Source organism: Mytilus edulis, chromosome 1 (assembly GCF_963676685.1).
Source record: "Mytilus edulis chromosome 1, xbMytEdul2.2, whole genome shotgun sequence".
NCBI classification, from domain to species: Eukaryota; Metazoa; Mollusca; class Bivalvia; order Mytilida; family Mytilidae; genus Mytilus; species Mytilus edulis.
Window position 1 is genome coordinate 34,961,881 of NC_092344.1, and position 12,994 is coordinate 34,974,874.

The 12,994-nt window shown below is 31.9% G+C and overlaps 1 protein-coding gene across 1 annotated transcript; it reads right to left on the bottom strand.

Annotated features, from left to right (window-relative positions):
- Positions 1-258: 258 nt before the first annotated feature.
- LOC139481789 (uncharacterized) lies at positions 259-3,953 on the bottom strand. The gene is made up of 5 exons (XM_071265297.1): positions 3,433-3,953; positions 3,043-3,152; positions 2,070-2,254; positions 1,605-1,731; positions 259-1,046 (listed from the first exon to the last, which is right to left on the bottom strand). Exons 1-5 carry the CDS (start codon positions 3,761-3,763, stop codon positions 648-650), a joined length of 1,152 nt encoding a protein of 383 aa, XP_071121398.1. The 5' UTR covers positions 3,764-3,953; the 3' UTR covers positions 259-647.
- Between the last annotated feature and the right edge of the window lie 9,041 nt (positions 3,954-12,994).

Consider the following 12,994-nt stretch of genomic DNA (forward strand, 5'->3'; position numbering starts at 1 on the left):
GCACGTGACTTACGTACTTGTAAGTATACTCAGCATAGAAAAATAGATTACAATGTACAAGTGACAGTTTTATTTTAGTTCACTGATGCATAATTTAATGACTTAACCAATGTAATTTTTATCATGGTTGTTCTGAATCCACCAAAGCTTTACAAAATCACAGACGGACTGTCCATAAAAAAGCATCAGAAGCATGCTTTAAAAGCAAACCAAAACACGAGCAAACTTTAATTGAATTAGGGTACGACACATAAAAAGGAATGTTTTTATTTTTATTTTTGTTTATTAAACAAGTACAAAATAACTCCGTCTAAACCAGGATGTCAGTATATGACAGCCTTCCTAAGTTCGTGTCCATGGCCTTAGGGACTATATCGTTTACATGATTAGTAACGTTGTTTCGTAACTTTCAATCACTTCCTCCTTTTTAAAACAATCAATAATTTCCTCGTCATTTCTTTTTACTATTACGCCAGCGTAGTTGGTAATCTAAAATACAACCGGAAATGATACAAAAAAGGACAGCTTAAGATTGTATATGTACATATACACGATGATCGATACAATGAGAAAGATAAATGTAGAAATGAAATAAATAATTATGGCTTATTTTATAGAACGTCTGATAAGTCAATGACAGTAAAAGTCTAGTTGAAACCACCAAATCCTCCATCTTGAGGTCCACCGGGTCCGCCAGGTCCACCGGGTCCACCAGGTCCACCGGGACCACCAGGTCCACCGGGTCCACCAAAACCACCTTGAGGGCCAGGACCACCATTAAAGCCGTTAGGTCCAGGACCTTGTCCAAATGGATTTAGCGCATTAAATCCGGCGCCTTGTTGTCCTTGAAGTCCTCCGAACTGGTTAGGGTTTGTGGGAATAGTGTTCGAAAATTGTGTAGGTCTTCCGGTTTGAATAAAACGATTATCCCAATTTGTACTATCGGCATGAGATAAAACACAACAAGCTATTGGAGCACCTGCATTTCCTGTTTGAAGACTCATTGAAGTTCCTCCTCTTCCCAAATCATCTCTACCTTCATGTAACTATAACAGAAGCATCAAATTGTTAAACTATATAAAATAGATGTGTTAAGGCGTATTTTTTGTTTTGTGTGTTAATAAATTTTGATTATTTTTTTAATGTGGTGTATTGAAATTTGTATACTAAGCTATTTGTGATTCGTTTAATATCAGTGTCATGAATTCACACCAAGGGCAGTTAATGCTTTCGTAACATTAACTAATACCATATGTATTCGGGGACAGGACATTTTATTTTGCCTCCCCCCTCTTCTTTCCAAAACCTGTTATTTTTGGTTTTCAGTTAAAAAAAATCGCGCTTTTCTGTGTCAGTGAACGCTGTGGATAGTAAACTTGGAATTGATAGTAAAAAGCTAATACAAAGTATTTTTACAAAGTATTTGCAGTATATTTATAGTCGTATAAAACATTCAACAAAAACGCAAAAATAATTGAAAATAATAGAAAAAAAATCTGGATTTTGGAAAAAAGGGGAGGGCAAAAAAAGTTGTCATGTTCCAACTGTCCTTAATGCTTAATATATTCATCAAAACTAGTAAATAACTGTTTACAAGCACTTACCACTACTGCACGTCCTATAACACCATTGTCTCCGTCTATTGTCATGGCTGGCAGAACTAACTCAGCATCTATTACACCAGCATTAGATTGTCGTAAATTACCCATATCACCCTCGTGAAATGTATTCCTATAAAAAAAATATATATGTTCTTTTAATATATAATACTATAATAGTATTGCATAGTCTAATATTGATAACAGTATGTTAGGGAATCTAATTATTTCCACAAGATTGGATTCAAGCGCGGATTTAGACACCAGCGCACCCGGCGCGCGACCCTTTAACCGTGACAGAAATAAATGTAATAAAGTAAGAATTACAACCAATTTTGTGTCAAAATATGGCTCCCTTATTCCTAATTCTTTGAAGCAACAGCCCCTTCCCCCAATTACGAAAAATATGGCTCCCTTATTCCTAATTTCAAGTTTTGGGTCCGCAGTTAATAAATGATAAATATTACTTACGATCTGACATTATTTGGTGATCCATGGAAAGAGAAACCATTGACATCAAAATGAGGTCCGGCAGCATAGCATCCTCTGCCTATGTCACCATACTCGTGTACATGCATTCCATGTTCAGTGTCACTCATTAAACTTGGCGGTAAGCCAATAACTTGTACTCTGGCTTGTGTTGGACCACCGAATGTCTGCAAAGAAAAAAGATTATTGTGCAAGCATACTGAACTTCTACAACAAATTTTAACATATCTCAAAGAAAAAAAACCTTATTCAACTTACTGAAAGTTGGCATCACTACATGATTGTTGCTTAACGTCCAGTGGCAAATATTTAATGAAAATTCATAACGAATACATTTATTATTTAACAACTAATTTCAAATATATAAAATGATTAAATAAATTAAACACTTGTTTCAAAAATAAAAGCTTAAGTTTGGAAACATCCCATGCGACTATGTGATAGTGTTTATGGAATATCTTGTAGAAAAGTATTCAAATATGATATTCCTAAAAATATTCCCTTAGCTAATAAAGATTAATCAAACTGGTTTAAAAGCACTAATCAAATGATTACGCTCAAATCATTGTTAATCATGACAAAAATATATTAACACTATTTTAAAAAGAGACGTGGATTAACTGTGTACTTTATTTGGCCTTTTTAACTTTTTTTTTATTCGAGCGTCACTGATGACAGTCTTTTGTACATGAAACACGCGTCTGGCGCAAATACAAAATATCAATAAGTAAATAAACATGGAATGAGGAGAGATGTAATATACAAAAAGTAACTTTAGATATTAAAACGACGCACATAAAAAACGAAAAATCTTTATTGAATTGTATTCGTCCGAAACGCTTTCTGGATTTGCCTTCACCAGGAACAACAAAGTCGAATATGTGAAAGCCATAATTATTGAGATAATTTGTAAACAAACGAATGGAGCTAGACTATATTTTGTAAAATGACTTACAGCTTGTCTCATATCTACACGACCTCTCACGTTTGATCCGGTTTCATTCAAATAGCACGTTGCATATGTCCAAACACTATTTGATTGCGGGGGTGGTGGAAGTCCTTGTTCTAAAAAAATAGAAAAATAAAAAAGTAATGAATGTTTAAACTGAAGCACTAAATGACAAATTAAAGTCAAACATTTGGTCAATATTATATTACAGTGAACATTTACTTAAATCTATCAATTTTAAAAGATATAAACATTTTCACTGCTGTCATTCCTGGAAACATTATGATTGTTAAGATAAGTTTTTCCAACTAAAAAACAACTACAGTTTTTATTTTCCGGCATTGCGATTGCTTAAAAGACAAAATGATTTAATAAAATTCCAAGTAAATAGCATACGTGTTTGTCCAGCTTGACCAATTCCAGCGTTTCCTTGAGGAAAGCCGCCTTGACCTGGAATTCCTGCTCCGCCCTGTGGACCAAAGCCACCTTGTCCCGGAATACCTCCGCCCTGAGGGCCTCCAGGACCAAATCCCTGTCCCTGTGGACCTCCGAAGTTTGGACCTCCTTGAGGTCCGGCACCAAAATTTGGTCCACCACCTTGTGGACCACCTGGACCGAAGTTAGGCCCTCCTCCTTGCTGACCAAAATTCTGACCCCCTCCAGGAAACTGTCCATGTACAACTGCACATCCAATAATACACAGTAGAAAAATCGTTGTTGTTCGCATTGTTTCTTAACTTAAAGATCTTATTTTAAAAGTTAATTGAAAGTGGATATCCTTGTCGTTCTCCACCGAAAGTTTCTATTAAAGTTTACTGTGCAGTCTTAATTTTTTGCGTGTTGTTTGAATTCGTCTCTATTTTAAATATACTTGCAATACGTAGATGTTTCGACGTATTTATGTTTATTTACTACCCGAAAGCCGCACAACAGGAAGCTTGCATACGTAAAATTGATAGATCATACATGAATTAATTCCCTCGGGTGCTTGTTGTAGTGCTCACTTTTGTAAACAACCAATCGTTTTAGAGAATATTTCGTGTGTCATAGATCCTGAATGGATTATACATATGCGATGATTCAATTATTTTAACCTGGGAAGTAATACTCCGCAATGGTCATCCAAAAATATTTTTCATTAAGCTATAATTTACGCCTTTGACTAATTGGGAGATATACTACGGAAATTATATAATAAAACTTCTACGTCATGTTTTGGAATTTTTTAAGTGGTACAAGACATACATTATATTGCCAGAATAAAGTTTGGATATTTATCTATCAAGTGGTCATAAGTCTGCTGCTGGTAGTAATTAATACCGGCCTATTTAAAATAGTGTTGTATCAGTAAATTTGAATATCAGTACTTAAAAAATTAAGTATCCTACAAAAGAGCTTCAAAGACAGTGGAATAGGATATATAGTAACGCCTTTCCCTCTTTTCTCCTAAGTTTTAAATTAAGAAAAAATATTCAAAAACTGGGACACAAGACTAAGGACAATGCATTATATGTCATGCTCAGTTATATAAAAAGTCAGGATGGATAACGAGTCAGGAACTCATGCTTTTTTTTTTTACAGTCAGACAGTCTGTATAGAAATTGAAATATAGATTGTTGATATTTTGAATGTGCAACCAAATTCGTCATAGATATAAGAAGATGTGGTATGAGTGCATGCCAACTCTCCATCTAAGTCACAATTTGTAAATTAAAGTAAACCATTATAGGTCAAAGTACGGTCTTCAACACCAAACAGCAAGCTACTAGTATATATCATAGGCTTACCATAGTAGATATAATGTACACGTAGGATTACTAAAGTCAGTATATTTATTTTATATTGTAGACCTATCATAGACATTATAGGGAGATTATAGCGCTTAATTACTTATGTGATTTGTTTCCGTACTATTTACTATCTTTACAACAATAAGGGACTTTCCCCCAAATATGACGTAACTTGCTCTGCTGCATCGGAGAAGTCAGTCCTCAGACAGCTTGCTATTATGTATTTATTGAAATATTAAAGGTTCAAAAGTTTGGTTAATGATATTTGTAAATGATTAAACACAAATTATTGACACACATTTCTGAATATATATATATAGATTAAAGAAAAGGAACTAAATAGCATCTAGAGTCAGCTTCGGCTCTGGGAGTTGTGGCCATGCTTAACCGTGACAATGTTATTAACGATTTTTATTTTACCACTGAGAATTAAAGGGAAACTTCGCAAAAAAATCAAAAATTGATATTATGTTCATTCTGTATAAAAATGCTCAAATTCATAGATATTAAAGTTTTATTCCTCTAGATAAGCGATCACCATCGATTTTAAATTTAGAGTATCAATTCTCTGCGATCCGCCATTTTGTCTTCTTTCCCGATTAATAAAAACGATATGTCTATAAACCACAAAGAAACAAAACTACAGTAACCGATGTAGTCGTAATTGCGTGTCGATATCTTGTCAATCGTACGGTTGTTTTATCCGAATCACTAACTTGATACGAAAAATATTCTTACTTTTTTTAAATTACCATGGTCTGTTGTTTTTAAACTGTTGATATTGGAATTAGGTGAAAAGTCAAAGTTGAAATCATAAATAAGTGTTCCGTGAAAATTGTTTTCGAAAATCTAATTTGTTCATAATTCTTTCAAAAGTAATAAACAAATATATTTTGATCTTCCCTCATCTGATCACCAGCATGGCTAAAGGTATTACTTCCAAAGGTATTGTGAGGGGTTCATTCCCTCTATTCCCACTTTTTATAAATCTGGTAAGAAAAGGTAAAATTTCATGTGGGAATAGAATGAAAACTTGTGCAAACAAAGGATTATACTGTATAATTTTTCTTTATTTTTAAGTACAAATTCAAAAGTTTAAAAACAAAACTAACTCCAACCTATTTATCATTGTTTTTCTCTATTTTAAAGTATTTATTTGTTGAAAAAAGAAACATATTACAAATAAACAAGGTATTATACCTAAACAGTGTACCAAATATGTTATGCTTTAAAAAAAAATACAGGTAAATCTTAAGTGAAATTTTAATTAACCCTGATTGTTATAAAAACAAATTATTTATCAAAACATCTATTGTTATATGCAAGTGGGAATAGAAGGAATAGTATTTTTAAAAAGTGGGAATAGGAGGAAGACACCTTGTGGGGGGTGTGAGGTGACACGTCCAGGTATTCAAGCGATTTCCTGTCGGGCTTGCAAGTTCATGCATCGTTTCACTTCTGCAGGTATTGATCAGTGTACACGGCTGATAACTTATAACTTATGACTTTCCATTTTGAACTATCAGATGAATAATATACAACTCTGTCTTACTTGTCATTACTAAACTCATACGCTTGTTTATAAATAACATTTCTGGTGTAAAGAATATAATTCATAAACATATAAATAATACCCAAAAAATAAGATTTGATGAAATTAAAATCTATTTAAATATTTTTTCCAAGGGTGAATTTGGGAAAATGTAATATATAGTCATTGTCAATAGTGAAGGACAGATTGGAACAGACCAGAAATATTGATTTAAAAAAATGTACGCACTTGCCGACGATTCGTTTATACGACTGGATAGAAAGTTACGGAACTATAGCGCAATTTAAAATATATACATGTATACATTGAACCAAGGACGTATAACTAACAATATACGTCCTTGATTGAACATAAGAAAAAAACATATATTTTGAATAAATAGGGGTAAAAGTGTTGTAAATAGACTAGTCCACGTATGCCAACAGTATGTAATCATCGAATGTCAATAGACTATTGTATACCAGAAGAAGAAGAGAACCAATTTGATTTAAATACAGGTCGATGTATAACTTTTGCTTTGGTTCATTGAAGCTGTGGACCTAGTAAAATCACAGATTTATATTTCAATAAGATTATTCTCGAACAAAGGAAGTAATTCGTCATCACAATTGTTATATATGCCACTGGACGAACACTAATTATCCCCAGGGAATGTGAATATTTTGCTGGGAAACTTTTGAGTATCAAAGTTTCAAATTAATTTCGGGATTTATTTTCTTTCTTGGTATTCAATAACAGAAAAAAGAATAAATTACTTGTTCGCTAAATAGGGGTATTCTTGTCAGATAAAAAACTTTTAGTTATATTTAAAGAATAGGGAAATATGACATTAAATCGGTTCTGTCTTTTTTTTAAACATCGTTAAAAATATGTGTGTCTAAGGTGAACGCCACAAGAACCCTGTAATACTAGTACGAGAGTATAGCATGTAAACATTCCTTCTCAATAATATGGTTGTATTGGAAATCTTTTCATACAGATTGACAACTCATTGTCCGATATGCATGTAATATTTGCCACATGACGCCCATAGTTCTTTCTACCATCATCATCTTATTTTGTGATATTGCTGTAAACATCGATGGTTCACACACTAACAAAATGGGAGTCATGGACCTTCAGAGCTTCTCCGTGTTATACACTTGTGAAATATATAGACGAAATTTCTGTATTGAAATGAATCTACATCTCACAAACAGGATTTTCAAATAACGATTGTGAGTAATCACCTTACAAACCAATATAAACGTATGGCAAGATATAACCATGAAGGAATTTAGTTTTTGTCAGACGCAAGAACTCATCACTATATATATCATAAACGTATACGTATATATATGCATACTGTTTCAAATATTAAGAACAAGCGGTCGATGTCGATAGTTTGTTTTCTAACTGTTCAGAGTTAGACATGTCACTTGTTCATTCTTGGAAGCCTTCATATTCCCCGTCTAACGATGGGAACTCTTTCTGATTGTGTTGACTATAAATGCTTGTATGGTAATTCTGTCGTTTATCTGTACAAGCGGTTGCATTTCCTCTCCTTTCCCAACAAACAAACGAACGAAACGCCACTAGTCTGATTTCTCTGGAGCTCATCCTCAATGGCTCTTATACGTCAGGAAACTTACATGTATACTAATAATGATTGTTTCAAGAACAACGATGTATGGACGAACTATTATAAATTCGTCAATATCAGTTATGCATGACTAAAATATAACTTTTATTACAACTACTGTATTACTTATTTGGATTAATGACGGCTATCATGTTCAACATTGCACAAATATTATCATAGAATTTAAAAAAAAATCCTCAAAAATCCTCAAAAGAAATAATGCCTTAGCTTAGATAATTGATATTCTTTTCACAAAAAGTTCGTGTAAATGATTGTCAAATGAATTTAATTATGTAAGAATAAAATGTTAAAAAGAAACTAAAAAAAAATCATGCATGTTGTATGTTGTATTTTTTTGTCAATTAAAAACTTTAAAATTGCAATAGTTTTATTAGCATTTAAACACAGCCAGATTTGAATACAAGTTAAGAAATTCCGGTAAAGTCAATGATATCAAACAGATGTACAATGGTATATCAAATTGGGTAATATTGCATTTAGTTTTTATTAAAGATTAAAACTACCATTTTTTACTTCATATTTGAATCTTTACGCCAATTGCCGCTAAGAAAGTAATCAACAATTGTTTCCTTTTATTTTTATACATTTTCGGATTTACGAATCTGAATTTTATTTTCAATTAATTTACACAATTTAATTATTGAATCTTTATTCTCATCGTGTATTACATCTTAGTGTATTAACATCGTGACATCATACTCTTTCTAATCCTTTCTGTATATCCTTTCCAAATAACAACATTTATACCTGTGTACGCTTGAACTCACACCTGCGGCTAAATAGCTACAAGGTAAACGAATTGACCTCAAGCCGAGAAATATACAGTGACCTTTACAAAATAATATACACACTCTGCTCACACATTAGTTGCATTGTAATGATTATCAAAACAATAACGGTAAATAGACAAGTAAATAGTAAAAATGTTCAATAAATATTTTATGAATAAAATCTCAACAATAATTAATTAAATTTATTCAAAAACATTCACTAGAGACAGAGACATATAATTTTATAGGAGTTTAATTCAATGAATACAAAACGGTATATGCATATTCATTTTCGTTCATTATTATATTGTGGTTAATAACTACGACCATTCGTCAGCTGTGCGCTTTTAATTACGTATATTGTCGATAAGCTATAAGAGTTAAACAGATTTTATTTTTTCCCAGAATTCAATAAATCGGGCTAATACGTCACGACCCACTCGAGAATTCAACAAAAAAAGTTACAAATACTTGATTTTCTCCGTTATTAGAAGGAATATAAATTTAAAACTTTGCAAATGTGTTTTTTATGTTAAGATGAACATAATTAGATGATAAGTAAAAAATCGCGGAATTTCCCTTTAATGTACATGAACACTAAAAATGTCACATTAAGTATATATATGATAAGTCATCAATTAAAAAAAACCAACATAATTATTGTAGTGGTCATTTTTTTTTTAAATTTTTTTAAATATTGCTTTATGTAGTTTAAAAGCTATCTATTCATGAATTTTACAGATATATCAAAATGTGGGATCTGGAAACAAACTTCACACAGCTTATATCAATCATATTTGATTTTATAAGTACATGATCCCTGTGATGAGAGTTGTAACTGGGAACTTAATCAATGAATAATTAAAACTGAATAGATTTTTCAGTCCTCACTTTCTTGAGAATACTGTCACAAAAAATTGAGAATGGTCTTAGCCTGCCGTTCAGTTGTACATAATTAAAATTCTAAAATATATTGTAGTAGTTGTTAAATTCAATTGAATTTTAGATAATTAACTCCCAACTTTAATCAAATGTTTTGATTTAGAAGGTGCAGATCTCATTGGTCCAAATTGTCTCTATGATGAATTCTTGACTAAGGAAATGAAATAACAATAAACAACAATTAGTTTCATTATTGTATTAACATCGTGACATCATACTCTTTCTAATCCTTTCTGTATATCCTTTCCAAATAACAACATTTATACCTGTGTACGCTTGAACTCACACCTGCGGCTAAATAGCTACAAGGTAAACGAATTGACCTCAAGCCGAGAATATACAGTGACCTATACAAAATAATATAAACACTCTGCTCACACATTAGTTGCATTGAAATGATTATCAAAACAATAACGGTAAATAGAACTGAAATATTTTCAGTTCAATATCAGTAAAAATGTTCAATAAATATTTTATGAAAAAAATCTCAACAATAATTAATTAAATTTATTCAAAAACATTTACTAGAGATAATTTTATAGGAGTTTAATTCAATCAATACAAAACGGTATATGCATATTCATGTTCGTTCATTCTTATATTGTGGTTAATAACTTCGACCATTCGTCAGCTGTGCGCTTTTAATTACGTATATTGTCGATAAGCTATAAGAGTTAAACAGATTTTATTTTTTCCCAGAATTCAATAAATCGGGCTAATACGTCACGACCCACTCGAGAATTCAACCCAAAAATGTATCGTCAAAAACATATTAGTAAAAAATTACCGAACTCCAATTAAATTAAAAATGGTGAAGCCCATAAAACCTGACGACATCAAACGTTAGTATTTATCACCATTGGAACGATTTGGAAAACAACTATTTTATTTCTGATTTTCGTTAACAAACAGTGGGTAAAATCTGGTTTTATAGCTAGATAAACCAACCTCTTGGCTGGCAACTCGTATTACAGTTGTTAATAGTTCGGTTATATTTACGTGTCAGTTTGGTCTCTTGTGGACAGTTGTTTCATTGGCAATCATACCACATCTTCTTTTTTTATGAGTAACTAAAACAGACATAATTGGTTAACATGACAATAATTGGGATCCAGCATCAAACACTGCGTAAACATTCACCACAGACAAATAGCACAACTGACAACAATAAATCAACACTGTGTAAACATTCACCACAGACAAACAACACAACTGACAACAATAAATCAACACTGTGTAAACGTTCACCACAGACAAACAACACAACTAAAAACAATAAATCAACACTGTGTAAACATTCACCACAGACAAACAACACAACTAAAAACAATAAATCAACACTGTGTAAACATTCACCACAGACAAACAACACAACTGACAACAATAAATAAACACTGTGTAAACATTCACCACAGACAAACAACACAACTGTCATCAATAAATCATCACTGTGTAAACATTCACCACAGACAAACAACACTACTGTCATCAATAAATCATCACTGTGTAAACATTCACCACAGACAAACAACACTACTGACAACAATAAATCAACACTGTGTAAACATTCACCACAGATAAACAACACAACTGACAACAATAAATCAACACTGTGTAAACATTCACCACAGACAAACAACACAACTGACAACAATAAATCAACACTGTATAAACATTCACCACAGGCAAACAACACAACTGACAACAATTAATTAAACAAACATAAAAAAAATCTAAAATGAGACGCCAACAAAAAAAGTTGATATAACTGATAGTATTAAATCTGACAAAGACGCCAACAAAATAATTGTGTGTAGTTGATAGTACATATATTAAATGTGTAGTTGATAGTACATATATTAAAACTTCATGTCGTTCTAGTATGAGTCACATTCTCGAAGAAGTACAAATTAAGTTAAACCAATAAAAGGATAAACAAAATGACTAACTAACATGACTAATGCCGAAACCTTGACTGGAAATTATTGTCCACTAGTAGTGGTATCGACAGTGTAGATCTATGTAAAACGTTTTGTGTTTGAATATGTTCTTTTGTTCTTTTTTTCTTGGATATTAAGATAACATCCAATAACATACATATTTCGAAGACTAAACAAGTGTGGGCACAGATCAGTGTGGATTGTGTTTGGATGGTTGACAGTGTTTTCTGACAAAAAGAGTTCTATGGTTCTAAGACCAAAATATCAATCAGTGCACATCCAAATTCTAATGGAATCAGTGTTAATAAAACGTCATTAAATCTATATTTTTGTTTCAGGACAAACTAATCTATTTTGGCTAAAGCTGGGACTTTTATACCACCAATATATTATCACCCAGGTCATAGATGTCCATGGATACAAAATTAAACTAATATTAAAATTCAAAAACTCAAAATCTTGTAATAAATTGTCTTCAAAAGTGACATGTTGAATACTATTTTATTTTAAAACATTACGTGAATTGTTGATTTTTTAAAAACAAATCATGTAAACTCTTCAATATCCAAATAGACAATTTTGTAACATTGGCTATCGGATAAAAGAGAATGAAGGGTGGTGGCAAAATTATATTGTCTGGGGTCTCTTGCAGAAGCAACAAATGAAAAACATCAAAATGGTTGAGAACTTTATACTTTTAATCAATACAGCTACCAAAGTGCAGTTCGTGTTATACTTGATAAAACCAAGCCGACCAACTCTACAACAAAGAAGTCGTGCATCAGTCACAATATTTGACAAAATTTAGAATCAACTAGTTTCAATCTAAAACACGCATTATCTGTCACCTTGTGGGTATCAATTTATACAATCATTATATTCAACACACTTCCTTACTCTTTGAGGCTTTTTGTAATGCTTTATTGACGGTCCCGATTCCGTCGTAATAGCATGACCATATAAGAAAGAGATCATGCATATCTAGTTTATGAAAATTCACAGAAAAAATCCCCAAAAAACGTAGCATGAAAAAGGTCACAGGAAAACTTGCCTCAGTAGATAAAGTTAAAATGATAAAGAATCAAAAGAGAATAGTAATTCTATTTTAAGTTTTTATGTTAGCTTTATATTGAAATCATGCAATGGTATTTAAAAAGAGACATCTTTATTTTTTAATTCAACATTTTCCTTTCTTTTTATACAATGCCGTATTTTTACCACTTAGACAAACCAATAGATAAAAGATAATTCATAAGTTGAACAAACATTTAACTTCAAAAGTGTGGGGAGGGGGGTCAGATACTATTATTTTTATCTGAGTC

Excerpts from the sequence above, each read along its gene's own strand:
- LOC139481789 (XM_071265297.1), bottom strand. The coding sequence starts at position 3,763 with ATGCGAACAACAACGATTTTTCTACTGTGTATTATTGGATGTGCAGTT. Across the intron at positions 3,153-3,432 it reads TGGTCAAGCTGGACAAACAC|AACAAGGACTTCCACCACCC; the intron begins GTATGCTATTTA and ends CTATTTTTTTAG. Across the intron at positions 1,732-2,069 it reads TCACCAAATAATGTCAGATC|GAATACATTTCACGAGGGTG; the intron begins GTAAGTAATATT and ends TTTTTTTTATAG.